Source organism: Martes martes, assembly GCF_963455335.1.
Source record: "Martes martes genome assembly, chromosome: 3".
In the NCBI taxonomy this organism is placed as follows: Eukaryota; Metazoa; Chordata; class Mammalia; order Carnivora; family Mustelidae; genus Martes; species Martes martes.
Genome location: NC_137890.1, coordinates 74,159,463 through 74,182,647, shown reverse-complemented (window position 1 = coordinate 74,182,647; position 23,185 = coordinate 74,159,463). Strand labels below are relative to the sequence as shown.

General features: G+C 43.3%; 1 protein-coding gene across 1 annotated transcript in view; it reads right to left on the bottom strand.

The window, feature by feature from the left end:
- The window catches only part of FLT3 (fms related receptor tyrosine kinase 3), a gene marked incomplete at its 5' end in the record, with an annotated part of 51,944 nt that overhangs the window by 13,190 nt on the left and 15,569 nt on the right, over positions 1 to 23,185 (bottom strand). The window contains 14 exons of the mRNA XM_080799397.1: positions 1,777 to 1,904; positions 2,724 to 2,806; positions 4,639 to 4,792; positions 5,678 to 5,788; positions 8,981 to 9,085; positions 9,175 to 9,307; positions 9,399 to 9,505; positions 10,290 to 10,468; positions 10,738 to 10,846; positions 11,799 to 11,902; positions 20,635 to 20,803; positions 21,819 to 21,972; positions 22,066 to 22,205; positions 22,536 to 22,663. Coding sequence (XP_080655523.1) covers positions 1,777 to 1,904; positions 2,724 to 2,806; positions 4,639 to 4,792; positions 5,678 to 5,788; positions 8,981 to 9,085; positions 9,175 to 9,307; positions 9,399 to 9,505; positions 10,290 to 10,468; positions 10,738 to 10,846; positions 11,799 to 11,902; positions 20,635 to 20,803; positions 21,819 to 21,972; positions 22,066 to 22,205; positions 22,536 to 22,663 — 1,804 coding nt within the window. The remainder of the gene's footprint in view (positions 1 to 1,776; positions 1,905 to 2,723; positions 2,807 to 4,638; positions 4,793 to 5,677; positions 5,789 to 8,980; positions 9,086 to 9,174; positions 9,308 to 9,398; positions 9,506 to 10,289; positions 10,469 to 10,737; positions 10,847 to 11,798; positions 11,903 to 20,634; positions 20,804 to 21,818; positions 21,973 to 22,065; positions 22,206 to 22,535; positions 22,664 to 23,185) is intronic.

Genomic DNA, 23,185 nt, shown 5'->3' with positions numbered 1-23,185 from the left:
CTGGTACTATAGGCCAGGACCCCTCCTTTACATCCCTCCTTCTGTGAATTCAGCATGTTGCTGGCCCCCTGTTTTCTTCCTACTGACTAGTGGAACCTGTTTCTTTCTGCGGCTCCAGGCAAGCCTGCTCTCATTCCCCGGGGCAGCACCCTCTCGGTCTACACCTTCCCGAGTCCCTTCTTCCAAACGGAGAGACGCAACTACCATCACCCAACCTCTGTTCCCAACCCAAACATTTCTCCTGAGCTTCAGATAGGAATATCTGCTGGACTAGGCCCTACTCTGTTGCCCAAGGAACCACATGTCACACATTTAACTCGTGACCTTTCTCAACAGACTTCCTCCAATTTTGTGTTCCCTGCCCTATCCCATGTTCCCTGCTGGTTTTCCTTTTCCTCAGAAATCTCCTCTAGCCAAAGCATGAGCTGTTTCCCCAAGCCTTTTCTGCACCGCTCCCCCTCCTGGTTCTGATGGGTCTGTGCCTTCCCTGGGTTCCCAGAGCTTACTTGAACACGAATATTTACCACACTACAGGGTCATCTTTCATTTGCCTGTCTGCTCGTCTCTTTCTCCCCTGTCAGTGATAAGCTCTGACTCAGCACCTAGCACTGGGCTTGGCACTAGTCAGTATGGTGGATGGAGTCATGGCAGCTACAGGGAAAGCAAGGAGCAACCAGAGAGGAAGGGAGAAAAGACAACCAGGAGACAGTGACATCATGGTGCAGGGGCTAGGGCCTAAAGGGAAAATAAGGGGAGATATCTCAGAAACTGGATATTCCTCAAAAAAATGCTTTTTTTTTTAACATGTGTCTTTTTTTTTTTTTTAAGATTTTATTTATTTATCTGACAGAGAGATCACAAGTAGGCAGAGAGGCAGGCAGAGAGAGAGGAGGAAGCAGGCTCCCCGCCGAGCAGAGAGCCCAACGCGGGGCTTGATCCCAGGACCCTGAGATCATGACCCGAGCCGAAGGCAGAGGCTTTAACTCACTGAGCCACCCTGGCACCCCGAAAGTAATTTTTTTAAAGGAAAAAAATACAGCTGAAATGATTCTCTCCAAATTCAGGAAGGAGGAGGAGGGTGGAGGTAAAGGGAGGGACATGGAGAAAAGAGGGAGAAAGAGAAGCAAAGATTCAAAGGGAAAAGAAGAGGGAAGAGTTTGGGGAATACTCAGAAGGTAACAGAACATAAGACGGTGTGGACAGAAAGCAGCCAGAGGAATGCTCATAGGTAGGAGACCCTTGAAATGTCCCAGAACAGGGCTGAGAGACAATGATAGAAAGAAGGCAAAATTGAGGTAGAAACCATGGTCTGAGGCAGGCTCCACGGCCCTCCCATCATGGCCCTGTGGGTCTGGGATTAGCATTGGAGGCGCTGGGAGGCAGCAGGTGTACCAGGATCCCGGCACACTGTGTTTGAAGCCCTGCTTGCCCAGGGTCAAATGCCCACACACAGGACACAGCTTGGACAACCTGGACTGACTGCCCAAGGAAGGACTGACACTGTAGACCTTGCTTTGACTTCCTATCTGGAAGTCTCAGGGGACTCTGGACCTCCTGGGAGGGCTGAAGTAAGGGATCTCAGGCGTTCCCCCTATAATTCACCCAGAGCTGCTATAATGAACATTCTAGGTGGTTCTAACAGTGAAGAGGGTGGTGGTGGATGGCGGGGGATACAGACTGTAAGGGATACAAGTTGAAATAAGAAAAAGGAAAGCACATCCCATTTCCAAAATTATCTTGTTGTTGCTGTTAGTTTCTCCTTCAAAAGGGGCTTACCGACTTAAATTCCAGAAATTCCATTCCTTTGGCAACTTGATATGCAAAGCAAAGAAGGTCCTCAAATGTGAGCACGTTCAAGTCTTCTTCTTCCTCCATCCTTTTTTGGTTTTCATATTCAATTTCATCTGTAAAACAAAACTGGTCCTCATCCTTGCCCCAAGTTTAAGAAGTTGCCCCATTACATCTCCATGGGGACATTATCAAAGCCACAGTGAGGAGGAGTGCCCAGACTACAAAGGAAGCTCCCACCGCATTTTCCCAGTAGCACTGGGGCTAACCTGTTCATGCTAAACCTGTGGGGCCTCTGAAGGGTCAGCCAAAGGTTTCTTTTGGTTAGAAGGGTAACCTGTCCAGCTGCTTTTGTACAGACGGCCCCCTGATCAGTCAGGAGCTTCTGATCCTCCTCTTTTGTGCAAGGTAGTTTTGTCACGTGGGAAAGAATTAACATTGTGCCACCACATTTCACGAACGGCACTGGGCACTTACTATACTTCCTTTAATCCTTCCAATGGTACTATGACAAAAGTACTATTAGGCCCATTTTACAGATGACAAAACTGTGGCTCAGATGATTACATAAATTGTCCAAAGTCTTCCAGCCAGAAAGTGAAGGAACCCAAGGTTAACCCAACTTCCATCTGATTCTAGAATTCATCTTTTTTCCACATGTCAGTAATCGGTGGCTCTAATTAATGTATTATTTTAAAAAGAACAACCTGACCAAATAATATAGCTCTCTGTATTTATTAGTTGCACGCTGACATCAAACCCACAATATAAAAACTGTTGGCTTTTTCCTACCTTTAAAGCAAATATACATTAATAAAGCCTACAGGTGACATTAGCAAATAAAAGCATGCTTTGCATTGACACTTTTTAAAAACTAACTGAATTCCCATACCTGTTTCTATTTTAAGGTGCTACTAATTAGAATAAGATATTACCTTCAGATTGGAATGAATTCCCATTGAATCCTGAGATATGATCTGAGTCCTGGTGTAACTGAACTTCTCTTGAACCAGGCATACTATCAAAAAAATTATTTTGTTATTTATGTTCTTCTTCTAAATAGATATTTTATTTTAAAAAAACACAATTCATCAAAAAATTGAATTCTAGTTATAAATGGGCTTTTAGATTAAAAGCACACTATCCACTTGTCCATTTTTTTGTGTGTATGGACATTAAAAACGTGTGGAATCGAGCTTGCCAAGTATAATGAGAGGAGTGATCCCCATTATCTGTACAGGGTTCCACAGTTCAAACAGGACCTCACTCTGTCCTTGCCACAACTCGACAAGCTGGGTGTCAGAGTCACATTTTATAAAAGACTTGGTGAGATAAAGCTTTGCTGAAATCATGAAGCTAACAAGATGTACAATTAGGACTCAAGCACCTCTTTGCTTCTAAAAGCCCACTTTCCCTATGAAAGTTCCTATAATACAGATCTTCTTATAAAGACCTGTGTGGTGGTGTTTTTTTTTAAAGATTTTATTTATTTATTTGACAGAGAGAGACACGGCAAGAGAGGGAAGACAAGCAGGGGGAGTGAGAGAGGGAGAAGCAGGCTTCCTGCTGAGCAGGGAGCCCAGTGTGGGGCTCGATCCCAGGACCCTGGGATCATGACCTGAGCCGAAGGCAGACACTTAATGACTAAGCCACCCAGGCACTCCAAGATCTGTGTTTTACCATCCCTCTTTTCTCAGGTTGGCCTTTGTAAATAAAGCACATTTCCTTTTTCCATGAAATTAATAAATAGTGATAACAAAACTCTGTTTTATGGTGAATAACAAAATCCTTCACTGAGGAATTCTGTGTGCATTATATACAGACAATGATTCCATTTATTCCAACATACAAATTCACCCTGACTTCTAATTTCCCCTATCTCTGGCAAATGGCTTTATGCTTGCAGACCACAAATATTCCTAAGTCGCTTCAGTGTAGTTAATACCACAGTGACTAGAATGAATCAAAGACCCTGTTGACCAGTGTTAGTCGTTGCTAACCATGGAATGCTGATCTCACCATCTGACTCATTAAGAGACTCTATTCTAGAATACAGATGACATTGCAGAATTTTATCAGTTTTAAAACATGAACTGAGAAACAAGTGTGAAAGACAAGACCGGTGTCACAGGCATGAATTGGTTTTGGGCAACCACACAAAGACATCCATGGGGATCTCCAAGGGGTCTCCCGGCTTTAAGATGTAACATCCCTGTGTTAAAAGACTCAGTGCCTTAAGAAGCCAAAGTCCTACGCTGAAACCTACACACCAGGAAAATGGAGAGCTTTCACGTGTCTGGAGGAAATAGGATGACACTGTGGATTGAGGAACATAGAGACAAATTGACATTGACAGAACATAGAGACGAACATTACCACTACTTAGTTTCGTCCCCATCACATTATGCCAATTGATCCATTCTAATTTTTGAAGATCCAATGTGTGAGTTCAGAGCTCTTTTGTACCAACCTCCCAAGACCTGCACTACTCTCTGTGAATATGTCATGGGAATGTGTTCATTCTACCAATTCCTGTGCGTCATCCAGGAGAGCTGAAGGACTGAAGAATGTACTCTTCCCAAAACTGCATATGTGGCCAGAGTGTGATTCAGGCACAGGTGGATGGAGACAGCTACAGCCCTTGTACCACAGGAAAGTGAAAGTCTGGTTGTTCCAGGTCAGCAGAGAAGCTAGAGCGAAGACAAGTGACCTTTCTAGATCTTAGAGCCCATAGACCACACGAGGTTGGACTCTGGCCTTCAGAGACTGCCCAGTGCGGGGTGTTTAACCATCACACTGGGGCTGTGTTCTGTGACATATCACTGTGAAACCCTGACCCACTTCTCTTACCTGGAACTTGGGTGTGATTGGAAAGTGGGGTAAAAACTGAAATTGTGTTCCTTGAAAATCTCCGTCCATGTCCTGTGGAATTTTTCTCTTTTATTTCTTAGATAGTTGAGAAGATCACCATAGCAACAATATTCAAAAATCAAGTAAATTGGTCCTGAAACAGAATTTTCATCATAGGCATACAAATTCCAAATATTTCTTTCAGATGTCTGTGTGGCAGACAGCATCACCTAGGAGAGCCTACTTCTCCCTGACTTGGGGAGAGTACAACTTTTTCTGACTTTATCTCTCATACTTTAAACTCAATTTTGGCTTTTGGCTCTAACTGCTTTGGAAAGCGGTATCTTCCTGCCTTCCATGTGGGCCCTTGCTGTTCCCTGCTTCACCAATAACCAGTGGCCACTTGGATTCTCCAGTTTGCAACTGGGAATGATATGCCAGCGGTGTTGTGAGCACTTGGCAAATCTACGCGCATCTGTTGCTCGCCCGAGGAGAGAGAGATAGGTCACGGGTATCCTCCTACATGCGTTCGCTCTTGTTCTCTTTTGTTTTGTCCCCGTCCCAGGAGGAACGAGCTGTGAGCACATCTTTCCGGGATTTCTAGGCAGAAGTGAACCAGGGCGCATGCGCCACTGCATGCTGGGAAAACGAAGGTTGGCATCCGGCCTTCGTTGTCCCTTATTTGAAACAGACCAAGCTGGGCAGCGGCCAAGCTCTGCGGCCATTCTCCCCACTGCAAGGAGGCCAGCTTCGCAGCCTGGGGAGAAGCTCCACCTGAGCAGGTAGAATGAGATTCCACAAAATGCACCAGCAGTGCTGTTGTTGTTTTTAAGGTGGTTAGAATTATGTGGCCTGTCCCGGTGCAGGGAGGCATTCTCTACACGGACTCATCCGATCTCAGAGCGCTCAATGTCTAACTCCGCTCGGGTTTGAGGGCCCGTATGAAGACGGAGGAAAGAGGAAAAATTGAGAACAAATGTCCTCTTTGTCTTCAGGCTAAAATATTTTTGATGAGAGGTTTTTAGTAGGAATTGATTACCTGACAGTGTGCATGCCCCCAGCAGATTCACAATATTCTCGTGGTTTCCCAGGTGAGTCATCATTTTGAGTTCAGACATGAGAGCCTCTCTTTCAGAATTGTCTGCTTTTTCTGTCGATGGAAGAGCATGAAAAAATATAAAACGAAAGTAAGAGAGGTATTTTAGATCACTTAATAAATGAAAACTTTCTTCAGTTCAGAGCAGATTTGCATGAAAATTTTAAAATGTATAAAATAATACATGAATTTTGAATAATACTATCTTGTGTTTAAGACAGAATTTCAAAGATTGCAATATAAAAGTTTGGTCTGATAATGTGTCTTTCTATTGGATGTTCCTCTACTTACCCAAATAAAAATCAGTAGAGTTGACCCTCAAAAAACAAAATAAAACAAAACAAAATGCATGATTTTCCTCTATGGTAGAAGTTAGCAAATATACTGAAGGGAGAAACATAACTTTCTTTTCGACTCTTGGATTTGTTGAACACAGAGAGACAAGATAGGAAATGTTAGCAAGGTTGGCTTCAGCTTGTGGTCCTCAGGTCTAAAACCTTAAATTTGTCAATGGGTCCAAGAGAGTGAGTCCAAGTGAGAAGGTCAAAGAGACCAATTCCCTCTAACCAAGTTCTCAAGAGACTCATTAATTGATCATGAGAAATATAACTGGCAAATAGGCTAGAATGTATCCGTTGGCCAATGCATTCTCTCCCTGAAGATAAGTCTAGATAGTTTGGTAAATTGTACTCATACTCTTGCTTAGAAGCATATCATGAGGGTAGTTATTGATAAACTCAAAGGTCTCATGTCACTGAGAGTGAGGTGCCCAGAACTCCTGCCCAAGAGGGTACTAGAGCCCTAGAGGTAAGGCAGGGTCCTTGGACTTTCCTCTTCACACACCAGGCACCTACTCCTCTGTTAATGTCTTCTTTCTCATAGACATAGTAACTTTTTTTTGCATTCACTGAAAATTTGATTCGATATTCCCAGGTGTCATTATTTTGCCTTGGAAGACACCTAGCCTTTATGCTAACTTTTTCAGATCACTGATGCTATCGATTTTGATTTAGTGAGTTCTTGGGGGTATCCTTACTACCAACATCTTGGCATGGGAGTGAGATTCTTCACTGTGAGCACTATGACCCACCAGTATGGGTCATGTCTTCTGCTGTTTCATGTTTTATAGGGGTCCATGGCTTGTTCCTCTCAACCAAAGTGATATATTTTATGGTGTGCTTAACTTTTTCAAAGCACTGTCATTCCCCAACTTTCATTTATTCTTATTCATTCGTTCACTGAACAAGTGTTTATTGAATGCCTACAGTGTATGAAGCAATGTGCCAAGCAATGGAGGAATGAAAGACAAGACACAGCCCCTGTCTTCCTGGAGTTTAGAGTCTCCTGGAAAAGGAAGACAAATAAATAAACAATTATAACGGTGTGATAAATACAAAGTGGCAAATGAATGGGCGAGTGCTGTGGGGTCACACAAGAGGGATACCTAACCTAGCTGTGGAGAGGTGCAGAAAGGGACGTCAAGTGCCTGTTGCTGAGATGTGAGGAAAAATGAGAGTTAACCAGGTGAATTTACAGTGGGGAGGGAGGGGGAATATTTCATACTGAAGTAATAGATTGGGCAAAGATCAAAATACAGAAAACACAATAAACAGATCCAACGCTTGTCCTCATGAGACTTACAGACTAATGTGGCAGATGAGACATTAATGGGATAATTAAGCAAGTATGCCATTACAACTGTAATAAATTGCATGGGAAAGAAGCCTGCAGAGAGCTAACAGAGCATAGGGCATGGAACTTGATCTCTTCTGTGGTGTGAGAGAAGGCTTCCCTGAGGAAGTGATATTTCTGCTGAGATCTAGAAGAGGAGTGGGAGAGAACTACGTGAAAGGGGAAGGGTGAGCAGAGGGATCAGCCTGTACAAAAGCCCTGGGATGGGAGGGAGCCTGGAGCTCTGGAGGAACCGAAAGAAGGCCAGGGCGCTCTCGTGCTGAGTGCGAGGTGGGGAGGTGGGCAGCCAGATCCTGCAGGGCTGTGTAGACTAGTTCAGGAGTAATTAAATGAACCTGGCAACGTGAAGTAGGAAAATGATCTGCTTGGAGGGGATGGGTTCAAGGAACACCAAGCAGGGAACCTGAGAGGGATGGTTTTGTAGGGTGCTAGAATGAAGATGGTTTCTGGTTTGCCTGACTGGGGGAGATGTGACTGGTACTTGTAACCAGTCACAGACAAGGAGCGTTGGTGGAGGGCCAGGGCTGGAGGAGTTCAGTCTGAATTACAGAAACTTTTGAGACACCCAAGCATTTGGACAAAACCTTGGGCTCAGAAGGGAGGCATGATTGTGAGAGTGTGGGATGAAGTCAGGGTGTCTTTGACCTAGCCTGTGGTGAGCGTGTGGAGGGAAAGGGGAAGGAGGCCCAGGAGAAAGCCTTCTGGAACCCCACCCAAAAAACTGGGTAGAAGAGGAGGAGCCAGCAAAGGATGGTGAAGCAGGGGGAGAGGGAGGAGGAAAACAGAAGAATATGGTGACATGGAAACCAGAGGAAGAAAGCATTTAAAGGAGAGAACAGTCAGTTGTGCCAATTTATGCTGAAAATTCAAGCGGCATGAAGACTGAAAGATGTTCATTAGACTTAGTTTGTTGGAAGTTGCTGATCACCTCAGCAGAAGCTGACTGGGGCTCTGGCTGGGGGAGCAATGCTAAGGGGAGGGATGGCGGTGGAGGCCAGGTGGGAGGGCATGAAGCCACGAGTGGGAAGTGAGAATACAGAGGGCTTCAATTTGTTCTTCTACCCAGAGTGTGTGTCAAAATGTGAGAAACAATATCTGCCTGTAGTAAAAGTACCCCCTAATATTGAAGCCGAAAACACTCAAAAAAAACCAGAACAGGAAGAAGAGGCGGAGTTTTGCGTTTGCGACTTGTGTTTTATATTCACAACTTGGTTCACCCAAACCCCAACTCAGTCCCCTTTTAGCCTTGAAGAATGGGAAGCCATAGCCATAAAAATGATGGAAAAGAGTAGATGAGGAGGTGGGAGACCATGCCTCCCATTTTCGTGCATGGTGGGGACATCATTCCACTTGTACTTTTTTTTCTTAAGATTTTATTTATTTATTTGAGAGAGAGACAGAAATGGTGACAGAGAGCACAAGCAGGGAGAAGCAGGCTCCCCGCTGAGCAGGGAGCCCCACACAGGTCTCAATCCCAGGACCCTGGGATCACGACCTGAGCCGAAGGCAGACCCTTAACCGACTCAGTCACGCGGGCATCCCACTTTACTGTACCTTTCAGCATTTTGACTGCCACCTGGATTGAGACTCCTGTTTTACTAATTCCATAAGCTGTTGCATTCATCACTTTTCCAAAAGCACCTGATCCTAATACCTTCCCTGTAAGACAAATGGTCAGTGAGGGCATGTTAGAGATTTTCCAACAGAAAGGAAATGCTTTAGAAACACTGGGACCGGTTGGTTCTTACCAAATTCTAAATTTTCTCTTGGAAACTCCCATTTGATATCATATTCATATTCTCTGAAATCAACGTAGAAGTACTCATTATCCAAAGAGCCGGTCACCTGCACCATTTGCAGCTGGCTTTCATACCTGAATTGCTTCAGAGATGAAATAATGGGTCCATGAGCAACAGGCAGTCCCTCAGAAATGGGAAACAGGGAGGAATTTTTACCTTTTTTTTTTTTTTACCTTTTTGTACTTGTGACAAATCAGCATGGTCAGAACAGCGATGAAGGGAAGACACAGCCCGACTGTTGCATAGAAGGAGATGTTGTCTTGGATGAAAGGGAAGGGCCCTGCAAGGCAGGAGTGTCACCGAGCAATGAACCTGTGTTCCTGGTGGTTGGACTAGAATCTCATTATCATCTCTCACCTCCTGTTTGAGGAACCATCATTTGCAGTCCTCTCAAGCACTTGAACAAATACTCCTCTCCCCCCAGAAAATCAGGCAATGTTCATCTAAAGGCCAAGTTCCCTTCCTAGAATATTGTGAATGACATTGACCCCATTCTTACAAATCACTTACTAGGGTTATACAAATGACATCGAGTTAAACCCATGGGATATATAAGTCAGATTAAAAAAATAAAAGAAGTTTGTGCTCTCCCGATGAAGGTATCCTATGAATGGGAAGTTGGTCGTGTAGGTGGGCAGGTTTCAGACTTGTTTAAGTTCGGAGGGTTCTAAAAAAAAAAAAAAACCTCAAAAGTATAAAAAAGCAGGCTAAAAGAACAGAAGGAGATGAACCAAGAGGGAAAATGGAAGGGACCCCAAATTACTAAATCAGTTTCTCTCGAGTTGGATCTTTCAGTAGATACTTCCTGTTCTCGGGGTTTATGGTTCTACCTCCATCACTGTAATGTGTGAGTCACACTCACGTAAGCAGAAGTCATTCTGTCCCTGAATTACAAAATGGCAAAGGTTCAGTGGGGATTCTTGCCTGACTCAAAAAGCCTTCTTGTCTCACACACCGAACCTATGCGCTCTGGTGAAATTCCCCAAATAAAAGCCAATGACGGGGACAGCCTTCTAGTGGGGAATTCCTGGAGGTGGTGTATTATGGTAATGACTACTGAATACCTGGCGAGTTTAGGAGGATTGTTTCACAGGATGTGCCAAGGGAATTGTAGGCACAGCACTTCACCAGGAATCCCTTCACGGCCTCACTCATGTTAAGGGTGCTGCTCGATAGCCACTGTCCAAACACTTTTCGGTTAGCCTTTTTATTCCAGATTCCTTCTGTGATCTCCTCTGTGCAGCTGAAAAGAAACAGCCGACAGAGAAGTCAGGCAGGTGGGGCTGTGGTCAGATTAGAAGTTAGGGTTGGTCTCGGGAGCTTGGAAAGGGATTTCGCTGTTCTAAGTTATCAGAAATGCTCTGTGACCTTTGAGAATTATGGTTGACTCAGAAGGTAAACATTTTAAATACTCCATTTCTTCTTAAAGGGTATTCATGAGAAAGAGTTGGTATGTCATAGAGAGTAAGAGTTCTACGTTCTTCCAACACAAGACACCAATGTCCTGCTTACTTGGGAGACTTATCTGAACACTTCTTCCAGGTCCAAGATGGTAATGGGTAGCCATCAGAGGAACACGAAGCCTGACTTGCTGATGTCTTGGCTAGCACTTGAGGTTTCCCTGTAGAGAATAACACCTAAATTAAGCTCCTGTGGTATGGGACTTTCCAGAAATGGCTGCAGCGTTCGCTTCATCGAGGCTGCCCGTCCACTCCAAGCTGTTTGTGCCTTGGCAAGGGTGTCTCGTAGGCAGGATGACTCAAGCCCTCTGGTTATTCCCTTTTTGCCCCTTGTATGGAATTTTCTGTCCAGGCAGCCCTACCACCCATCTGCAAAACACCCCTTTTCCACGGCCAGGCCCCTCCTGTAGAGAGCCAAGGCGCGCTACTCTATAACCTCGAAGAATCAAAATGATTCTGAGCTTCAGGAGAAACCCTTACAAAAGTCCAATGAAATATACTCTCAACTTTTTATATCGTCTTCTTTTAAAGGAACAGAAATTACTAAGACAAACCAATGGCAGATATCATAACTTTTAGCTGTTCCTTAACATGACCTTTCAAGGTACCAAAACCAATGAGGCACTACACCAAAGCATGTTTAGACAGGACATGAAAGCATTATCTTAGCTTCAAGGGATGAACACAGAAAGAGATATACAGATGTTTATCTATCTATATGTGGATATATCGATCTATATATAAACAACAAAGCCAGTAGGGACGTCTGGGTGGCTTAGTGGGTTAAGCCTCTGCCTTCAGCTCAGGTCATGATCTCAGGGTCCTGGGATTGAGCCCCACCTCGGGCTCTCTGCTCAGTGGGAAGCCTGCTTCTCCTTCTCCCATTCCCCCTGCTTGCCTTCCCTCTCTCTCTCCCCATCAAATAAATAAATAAAATCTTTAAAAAAAATAAACCAAGCCAGTAGATTTGAAGTAAAATTTCTACATACTTCAGCATATAAAAATAACTTATAGCATCCCTTCTAAGCCATTACTTAGCCTTTTCTGGTCATAGTTGATACATAATGAAGGATTTATGAAAAGAAAATGAGATTTCTTGATAATTTAACTTACTTCTTATGTTCAGCGTGAACATTTTTGTGAATTCAGCATCATCATTTTCTGCATGGAATATATATTCTCCCGGCTGGTGTTTATGGTTGCAAAACTTAGATATGCTGTTTGAAAAAGAATTAAAGATCCACTTAGCCAGATCCTTATAGGAGATGCTGAAATGAACGTCATTATGCTTAGGAGTCTTCCTTGAGACTCTGACTGCCTAAAGTCCAGTGGACAAGGAGGAGTCTTTGTGCTAGGCCCTTGCTAATCTAAGTGTGGTGTGGTCCAGAACCAGGTAACATCAGCACTGGTATTATCTAGGAGCTTGTCTGAAATACAGAATTTCAGGTCCCACTCCAAACCTATCGACTCAGAGTCTGCCTTTTAAGAGATTCTCCATGCGATTCATATGGACTTTTAAGGTTGAGAAGCCCTCCTCTAGGCTGGGGTTCCTAAGAGAGACAAAAAGGTTCCTGCCCCTACTGTTCTATACCTTCTGGACTAGTCTGACTTCCCAGACATTTGGAAGAACCTCTATAGGGAGAGGAGCCCATAATCTCCCTGCTTCCTAAAAGGCTGGCTCTCTGACATTGGTCCAAGGCAGGACCTATAACCGATCCTTGACTTTAATAGCAATTAACAATGACAAGGTCTCAAATCCACTGAGTTTGTACAGAAACCTGTAGGTGGTTTCAGGCTCCAGTATTTACTTGGAGTGCTCATCGACCATTCAGTACATTTGGACATGAACAACTTGGTATTGGAGATTAGCCACCATGCCTACCGGGTATCTAGGATGCCAAATGTTATAGCCGGATATTAGATACTATAGGGGAGATAGGGGATCAAAGAGCTTTTGAATATGCCTTTATGCATCGAAGAAATAGAAAAAAAATTTCCCTTAAAACAAAATAAGAAAATATAAGGCTTGTTCAGAAGATATTTAATTAGGCTATCTCTATATAACCTACCAATAGTAAACAAAAAATAAATAATAAAAACATATTTATATATACATACGAGAAACATATTGCCAGGGTAGACGTGTAAACAGGAGAACACGGGGTGTGGAAACCAGACTTAAACTAGGAGCTATGGGAGGCGCCTGGGTGGCTCAGTGGGTTGAAGCCTCTGCCTTCGGCTCGGGTCATGATCTCAGGGTCCTGGGATCGAGCCCCACGTCAGGCTCTCTGCTCAGCGGGGAGCCTGCTTCCTCCTCTCCCTCTGCTTGCCTCTCTGCCTACTTGGGATCTCTGTCTGTCAAATAAATAAATAACTCTTTAAAAAAAAAAAAACAACTAGGAGCTATGGAGAATGCAGACCTATAAAATATGGCTTCTCTCCTCAAAAATATCATCATCCAGGTGGGTGGATAAAACCTCCAGAGTTAAGAATTAAACTAAAAGCCAATAGAGGATTAAAGAAGGCGGAAGAGACCAATACAGATGAGAAAGGTTCAGAGGTTTGCACAGAAGCAGGACCTGAGCTAGCTCTTTATGGATGGGTTGGGTTTAAGGAGAGGGCAAAGGCAAAGCATCCAAGGGGGAGGCAGCGGCATTCCCAATGCCATGAGACAGGCACTGTTGCGGCCACAGGGAGAGGAGCAGGGAAGCACAAGTCGAGATGTGGGAGAAAAGACTGAATGGGTAGGGTGGGACCAAGTAATCAGGGATCCATGAAAAATAAGCCTCATTATTTAAACCTCATGGGGAAATCAGGAAGATGCTGTGGATTCTTGAGCAGGAAAGGAACACCACGAACAGTACTGCAGTTTAGACTGATGGCAGGAGAGAGGTCCGGAGGCAGTTGCAGTAACATAGGAATTAATGAATTCATTCATTCATTGTATTGCCAATGGTAGAATCTACTTATTGGAGGAATTGGGGATACAACAGTGAGGTACAAGAGGTAAGTTTCTGTTTCACAGCATTTTCACATTGGTGGTGAAGGCAGACCAGTGACTCCAGTAGAGTGGGAAGTCCGATGAGAGCAGAAGTAAAAGTTCAGATTTGAGAATTCAGAGCACGCAAAAATGAGTGCTATCTAAGGCAGGGAAAATGGGAAAGGATTGGAAAGAGCAAACCCAAGAGGCACCAGGAAAAACAAATACAACTAGCAGGTGCTATGCTGGATATGGAAGAGGGAGAGAGTGGAATCCCAGCTGATTCTCTAAGACTCAGCTCCCACACCTGGCACATGACTGATAGAGTAGCTTTGAAGCCCATGTGTATTTGACACCAGTGTTCTGTGCCCTCAACTCCAAAGCTAAAGGGTAATTCTGACTTTGTATAGCGATAAGGAAATTTATTTCTCTGGCCTATCAGAGTGAGCATTTAACGAGTTTTTTGTTTGCCCTGTTTGTTTTTTGTTTGTTTTCCCTGTTAACAACAAGAAGCCTGAAGTAGAAAGAGGAATTTCTTATCCTGACCTACTTGTGGACAACAAGGAAATGGTTGGTGACGTGGAAAGTGATGGAAAGATGGGGGAACACACCAGTATAACATTAGGGAGAAAAGTAAATGTAGCTACTTGTGATTCCCAGACTTTAGGAAGGCAGAGTGTAGGTGGCCCAAGAAGGGAAAGATGCATGCTTCCAAAAGAGAAAATGTTAATTCTCACTGGACACCAAGAGCACCAATCAACTGGACTGAAGAAACTACCGGTGCAATTAGTGATTATCATGCGGACCAAAGCAAAGTGTTTTGTGAACTTTTTCCCTCCTTAGTCTTTTGTGCTGTCTTAATGGAGTATGATTTGCCACGGGATAGATGAGAGAGCATCTGAAATGTTCTCACTCTTCCGGGTAGGAAATGGGTCACCTAAGTAGCCTGAACACAAAACCACATATCCAGATCATTTTCAACTGCTTGGGCCCCGGTTCCACACTTCGCTGACAGTTAACCCTAGCAAAAGCAACAACTGGGTCACTGAACCTCCTCCGGGAATTCCAAGGGGAATAACCAACCAGGTGATCTGGAGATACAAAGCTTCCTCTTTCCCCTTAGGGTTTTTCTAGAAACGGCCAGCTGGCATGAGATGGGAGATCAGGACATTGGAGTTTTACAGTGAAAGTGTATCTTGGTGACATACAACCATGAAAAGAGTTTTCTTCTTTGCACAAGCAAAATGAAGGTCCTCTTTACTTTCCGTGTAGTGTCCAGAGGAGAGGGGATGAGGAAGGGTGGGTCTTCCCAGCGGCTTGGGGAGTACTTGTTCTGTAAGTGAAGAATGCTTTCTGCAAAGAGCAAGGGATTATTAAAGTCAAATCAGCATGCGGAGAATAATACAGCATGCACTGGGGAAGCTGAGAGCTTCTGAAAGTGGAGAGCAAAAAGCTGATGGGACTGGGGGGAGGCTTTCCCTGGCACCGAGGGTTAGCTGATCAAGAAACCCATGATTCTGCCTCTGCAGAAGGGGGACACGGCCAGGCTGAAGTTGGATCTGATCTGTTCCAACTTCTGTCCCGAGGGAGATAGAGTCAGGAGGTGGGAGGAAGGTGCTGATGATTTCATATAATACCATCCTCGTTTTTATTTTATCTCGGGGGAGTCAGCAAGCCTGGGGTAATAGAACCATTATGGGCTGAATAGCAAAGCATGGCCCATCTCATTAGGAGGCACACTTTATTTTTAAATAACGGAAGAAAATGATTGCATCGCTCACATTTTTGTTTTCTTACACCCTGGGTTTGGGACTTCTACACTTTTGAAATGAGTTGGCGTCCAGAGCCAGTATAGTGATGTGGTTAAAAACATAGGCTCTGGGGCGCCTGGGTGGCTCAGTGGGTTAAAGCCTCTGCCTTCGGCTCAGGTCATGATCTCAGGGTCCTGGGATCAAGCCCCGCATTGGGCTCTCTGCTCAGTGGGGAGCCTGCTTCCTCCTCTCTCTCTGCCTGCCTCTCTGCCTACCTGTGATCTCTCTCTCTCTGTCAAATAAATAAATAAAATATTTTAAAAAAACAAAAACAAAACAACAACAACAACAAAAAATAGGCTCCGAAGTCAACTGTTTTTGCCAGAATCCCAACTCTGCCATTGCCCAGTGGTGTGACCTTGGGCAAGTCACTTAACCTGTCTGTACCTCCTTGTCCGTGAAATGAAGACAGTGGTAGTACTGACCTCGTATGGTTGTGGGAGGAGAACATTGTGTTACATTTTTAAGTAGTTTTGTGTGACGTATCTATAATGGGGCCCAGCTCACATAGTGAACACAATGTATGTGTTCGATTATCATTACTATGAGGCTTATTAACTCCAGTAATCATTTTGAGTATAAAAGAAATTTAGAAACTTTACTGTAGCGTATACTGTGAGAAAATCACATTAAAACAAAAAGAAAGCTGCGAAGAAAAAAAAAACTAAGTAAATGCCCATCAACAAGATTCAGTTAAAATAAAATGGTCCAAAAGCAGAATACTGTGCAGCCATTAAGATGCTAATGTAGGGGTGCCTGGGTGGCTCAGTGGGTTAAGCCTCTGCCTTTGGCTCAGGTCATGATCTCGGGGTCCTGGGATCAAGACCCGCATTGGGCTCTCTGCTCAGCAGGGAGCCTGCTTTCTCTCCCTGCCTCTCTTCCTGCTTGTGATTTCTGTCTGCCAAATAAATAAATAAAATCTTTAAAAAAAAAGATGCTAATGTAAATAAGGTAAGATATAATATATTTATTATCATAGAGAGATGCTCACGATATATTTTAAATAAAAAATCAGGTTACAAATGGCAAAATTAATGCCATAGTTGTATTAAAACTTGTATTTATATGTTTCTATCATGGTGGTTACATAGAAAAAGTCTGAAATATAATCTCTGGAGGTAGAGTTATTGGTATTATTTCTATTTTTTTTAAAGGCAGTTTCAGAAAACAGGAGTAAAGGAAGGGTACTGACTTTGCTCTACGTGGGCAAGTAACAGCCTGTTTCCGTCTTTCAAAAAATGGAATTATGGGCAGTAAGCGAGATAATTCACATAAAGGATATGCACATTGTCTGGTATGTGGTCAGAGTTTAAAGAAGTTTCTTTTGCTCTCAGTGAGTGGGGTCTTTGGGAGGAAAGGATAGGTGCCCCAAACAGCAGCAGCGAAGAGGGACAGGGTTTGCTGGGGGCTCTCAGTGCTTTACTGAACCCACACGACTTCTCCCTCCTTTCTAGATACCTTCAAGGCCCATCTCTTTCCAGAAAAAAAAAAAAAAAAGTCTTCCCAAAGAGGCTCAATAAACTTCTGCAATTACATATCTTTTATTGACTTGAGAGCCTGCTTTTCTATTAGTCTGTTCTTGAGAAGGACAGCATCTTATGGCTCAGAAGTCACATGCCTACCCCTCTGCCGTCTCCCCTAAGCGCTCACCCAATGTTCGGAATGTGCAGAGCTCCAGGCTACTGGAGGTGGAAAATGAAATACTCTAGAGAAAAGGAAAACACAGGGATCAGGCAAGCTAAGGAGAGTCTTTCAGAAGGAATCACATTCTAACATCTTAAGGTTTCTTTATTTGTTTGAACCACAAAACTGGGAAAGGCTGAGGGAGATTCAGCATTTATAAGGAGGTCTAGAGGGACAGGAAATCATGCAAAGCAACCGATGACTATCCTAGGACCTCTTCTCAAGATCAAGATATCAGGACTGTTAGAGAATTACAGTGGAATAAAATGTAAACACAGAAAGACAAGTCCTCCCACTTGGGGTGTGATGTTTGAGGAAGTAAATAGGAGAAACGAAGCTGTGAAGGTGGGGAAGCTGACAGACTTCCGGCACACACACGACGACCACACCATCGTGCGTCCACAGTCTTTTTTCATGAGCCGGGTTCCTACAGAGGACCTTCCAGTTATCGCTACAAAAGCTCATGTCACTCTGCTTATAAAGTCATCTGTTGCAACATGATTAAGATGCAGCCCTTCACCAACAAATTTCAGTTTGGCTGAACTTTGAACGACAAATTTCAGTTTTGGTTGAACTTTGAACATAAGTGGGAAGGGAAAGGATGCTCACTGTATGATTCTTTTAGCTTATTAGTAAATTGGAAACTTTTTATATAAAAAAAATTTACATCCAATACTGAGTTAACCACCTGTTCTCTCAACTCAGAGCCTGGTGTGGAGAGCAAAAGACATTCAGGGCCCTCACTTGAAGCTACGTTTAGATTTCTCGTTATTCACTTTTTGTTCGGTATTTTGAGCATCTTCTTTCATCTTCCCTTTATGTTGTGTGTTACATGGTGTAAAGGGTGATACAGGATATCAGGCACACCATTATCACTGACAAACCCTGTACCCAGTGTGTCAGTATCACCAACAAACACTGCAGCTCTTCTAGAACTTTTCAGATAAAACAAACTCTTGGGTGTTGGGTGTTGTGTGAGTGTCTGGTGTGTGGTCCTTGCAGGGCACAGAGGATGCCACTGACTCCTTCTGGCCCAGGCCCTGCATCACCACTTCCAGGGATGATGATGAATTCATTCATTCATTCATTAAATACAAGTAGCCTCAACAAGGTATTGTATAAGAGAGAGACATGGTCCTCTCATCAGTGATTCTGTAAAAACTCAAGAGCTTGTGTCAGAAGTCAGCAGCAAAGGAGCAATGAATCGTATCCAAGATGCCCCTTGACTATGAATGTGCCAGTCTAATTCTGGGGGTTGGAAGAGAGAAAGAGACATTACCTTATTCATTCTTGTAGACCCTCATAGCATCAAGCCCATCAAGAAGATATTTAAAGAATATTTGTTGAATTAAAGAGAATTGATCCTCTAGCTCTTTGAATCAGGTTCAGGAGAGACTCCCATAGCACTAAGAGTTTCTCTGACATGGGTCACAATACAAAGAAGGGAGTGGATGTTGATATCACTGATATTCATCCGAACAGAGGCCTGTGGTGGTCAATTCAACAGAAAGACAGGGGCTGACTCCCCGGCTGCCTACATTCAAAGGTTTGATAATTCAGAGTAAGAGCTTATGACAATGGGTTGATCCCTCTGTGACAGTGGTTCTCAACCCCAGGCAATTTCTCCAAAGCAGGGACATCTGGCAATGTCCAGAGATATTTTTGGTTGCCACAGCTGGGGATAGGGTTTCTACTGACATCCACTGGGTGGAGGCCAGAGATCCTGGTAAAAATCACACAGTGCAAAGGACAGTTCCCAGAACAAAGAATTATCCAGCCCAAGATATCAATAGTTTGCTTTTGAGAAACCCCGATTCAGGAAGTGAGTATCAGTCAGCTCACAGGTCAAAGACTGTGTTCTTGATTAACTGCAAAATGAATGCTTTGGACATTAAGAGGTTAGGGCAAGAGAGGACAGAGGTTTCCATGAAAACTCTGCATTACAGTCTTTCTAAAAATGCAAACAAAGATCACTTATAAACCATTTTGGGGTATGAAGAATAGCACACTAATTGTGAAACAGAGATGAATCCAGGTTTAAAAAAACAACTTTTTCTCTTCACCTGGACCAATGTTATCCGATAGAAACAGAATGCAAGCCATATAAGTAATTTAAAATTTTCCAGTTAGCTATGAAAAAGAAAATAAGGGGGCGCCTGGGTGACTCAGTCAGTGTGCGTCTCCCTCCGGTCATGATCCCAGGGTCCTGGGATCAAGCTCTGCACCGGGCTCCCTGCTCTGAGGGAAGTCTGCATCTCCCTCTCCCACTCCCCCCAACTCGTGTTCCCTCTCTCGTTGTGTCTCTGTCAAATAAATAAATTAAAAAGTCTTTAAAAAGTAAAAAATTTTTTAAAAAATAATATAAAATGATAAATAAAAATAAAATGTCAAAGAAAGAAAGAAAGAAAAAATAAGTAAAAACTAAACATTGTTTTTATTTAACTGGATATATCTAAAATACTATAATTTAACTTACAATCAGCTTAAAAATTGAGATATTTTACAGTCTTTTTATTTTCCACACTAAGTCTTCAAAATCTAGTGTGTATTTTACAGTAATGGCACATCTCAATTGGGATTAGCCCATTTCAAGTACTCAACAGCCATTGTGGCTGGTTAGCTAGTGTATGCAGAACACAGATCTAGACCCTTGACGAGTGAAGGAAAACATGTAGAATCTGGGCATTTTGCCCCAGTTGTTGAGCATGTCTAGAATGGGAGCTAGGAATCCATATTTTTATCATTTGCCCAGATGATTCCTACAGAAGTGGTTTATGGACCGCATGTCAAGAAATGCTTTATTCTAGACCACTGACGTGTTTGAGGGATGACAAGTGTCTTTCAGGTACTCAGAGCCTTGCATGAAATCATGGTACACAGGACTACATTTAAGAGATAAGAGGTGTCACAGCTCTAGGAAATACCAGAAAAAAAGAGTTGTTTTCTGTTTCCCGAAGAGGGAGGGAAGAGTTTGTCCTGTAAGACAATCTTGAATACAGCTGTACAAATCCCCAGGAAAATGGAATTTTCCTTCAGCATTTATTCTTAGGCTATTTCTGCATTGATATTTTTGAAAAGTTAAATCAATACACTTGTAGGTAATGTTTTGCTGTTTTTAATGGGTTTTACTTCCTCAATCATCTGCATACGTGCCGAGGGAGATTCGGCATAGTAAAGCACAGCACTCTCGAATAGGAAGTAACAATCTAGTGACTCAGAAAATGCCGTGGAACCATACTCAGACTAGTAGGATTCTTTCTGGTTTTTTTGTTTTGTTTTTTTTTTTTTGTGCAGGGGGTTCTGCGATTTGAACTGATTCTGAGACTATTAAAATGGCCTCATCTTTGCTTTTTCTCTTCTCATCTTCCATGTCAACTCAGTAATATAAAAACTTGTAATACAGAACTGCTCTTCTGGGGGTGAGAAGGAGGGATGTACTAAATCCAGAGAGCCCCTGAGCAGTCTGTCGGCTCACCTGGACCCGTCATCAAGGCCACGCTGCTCACAAGGAAATGATTTTCGAGAGAAGGTCCACGTACATCTGATCTGCGGATATGCTTTAAACCTGACAGAAAAACAAAATTCTTCATACTGGTCAATCTCATAGTCTTCACTCGATTTGGAACCATTTATAAATCCCTTTTCTGTTAAAAAAAAAAAAAGTACGTTTCTACATTAGATGAAATTCATATGGACATACATTGAAGAGATAAAATACATTTTTATTCATCAGTTTAGCATAAGAAAACTCCGATGTGGCCATGCCACAGGTCAGAACTGACAGTCGACAAGAAATTCAAGAGTCCTCTCCCTAGTTATAAACCTGGGTTCCTCACCTTCTACAGTCAAGATTCCTCTAAGAATTGGATGTCAGTAACTGACTCCTCCCCAAAGAAACGTATATAAATCAACCTCCATATTTTATGGACAATTTCAAGAGATCCAAGAGCTCCCCCAGCCCAGGCAAGCATGTCCACGTCGGGGCGACTGACTGACAGAATTTGGAAGCCCTCTGCTGAGTGAAAACTGCTCTCTTGGTGAGTGACGCGTCCCACCTAAAATCATCTCAGGCACAAATAAAACAATCTGGCCAGCAGTATTTACCAGATTTCTTTATGGAGGACTTACTTGTTAGTTTGATATGAGAATCACTTCATTTCCTAGCATGTCTGAGGCTGCCACCTGATCTGAGATTATTGAAGCATGGTTATTTTCAAACCCTGCACAGCCCACCCAGTTTCCGTGCATCTAAGCGCTTGTCCCTTCTCTCTGTCCCTGCCTGTCACCCGCAGTTCTCAGAACAAGTATTTATCAGGTGCCAATTTTGCGTCAGGCTCTCTGCCAGGTTCTGGGACCACAAGGATATAGAAGGGATTATTTCCATCCTTTGGAAACTTAGTCTATTGGTAGACAAACATCCACAAACAGACAGTCACATTACAACGGCAGTACAAAGACAGTGGCATTCAAGCGAGCACTGTTTAAGTGGAAAAGGAAAGGGGCAGGCAGCTTCCAGTTACAAAACGATTCTATTTCAGTTTTGTGCTCAGCTTTTTGATGCTACCGTGTACCGATATCAGAATTTGCAGTCCATACCTCACATTCCACACTAAAGCAACTGAAAGGGTGGAGAAAGACCGAGAGAGCAGCCCGCATTACCTATGATGGTAACCAGAGCTGATTTACTGGGATGTTCTGAAGAGGAACAAGTGTAATAGCCGGTGTCGTTTCTTCCCACTGATGATACAAAAGCAAACAGAATCCGTATCATAGTTCTGTTTGTGGAATAGGTACTCATCTCAAAGGAGCTGCCCTGGATTTTAATAAAACAAGAGTTTGAATTTAATGACTTCAACCCATACTATGCGGCCATCTGCAGTTTCAGAATGCAAACTTGTCATATTACCTCCCCCAGCGCTTTATTTTCTAGCTCCCAGCTGAGTCCGAATCCGTGGTTTACATGAACAGCTTTGCACCTTATCCATAAGGGTTCCCCTACTTTAAGAAATAACTGTGGCGGTGTGGTCTGAGGCGTTTGATTTAGATCTGGAAGGACAAAAACATCCCGAGTGAGAAAACAAGATGATTTTTTCCACCCCCCCCCCCATTACAGAATACATCCCGAGCATTCCGATGACCAAAGATTTTTACCGTCATCTCAAATGGTACCCGCTGCTTGGATAGAAGAATCCTTTAGAAACTGTCTACCCTTTCGTAAAGAAATTGGCAGCTGCAGAATCCGAAATATTCTAAGTGGCATAGACAACTATGGCAGCTCTAAAAGTGAATGATGACCTAAGCAGTCACTGTTCAGTGTCAGGTTTTTCCTAAGGAACAGTCACTGAAAAGAGAAGAGCCCCGCCTCATGGTTCCTACCTATTGTGAACAGCTTGGTACACTCCCTGCCCAGCTCGTTTCTTGCACAGCACCTTATGTCTGTTCCAAACAGCTCATGAAGCACGCTTTCCTCCTTTGTAACAACAGCTGCACTCTCCCCTTTACAGCTGCAAGTAGAAAAAAAGAGCTGTCTGACCAAACATGTTTTTTAAAGTTATAAATGAAAGTGAGGGAGAAAAACAAAGTGAAAGGTTCTAGAGCCTGTTTAAGAGAATGAAATGTGTCGGGGCACCTGGGTGGCTCAGTGGGTTAAAGCCTCTGCCTTCGGCTCGGGTCATGATCCCAGCGTCCTGGGATCGAGTCCCGCATCGGGCTCTCTGCTCAGTAGGGAGCCTGCTTTGCTTCTCCATCTCTCTCTGCCTACTTGTGATCTCTGTCTGTCAAAAAAACAAATAAAATCTTTAAAAAGAGAGAGAGAAAGAAATGTGTCAAAAGGTAAACCCAAATCTAAGGTTTCTAGGTAGTTACTCATTATCTCAACCCATTAGAATAACACTAAAAAAAAAAACAAAAGGAATAACACTAGACAGAATTACATACTTTTTTCCCTTTTTTTTTTTTTTTTTTTTTAGTGAGCTCTACCCTCCATATGGGGCTCAAATTCACCACAGGAGATCAAGAGTCCCATA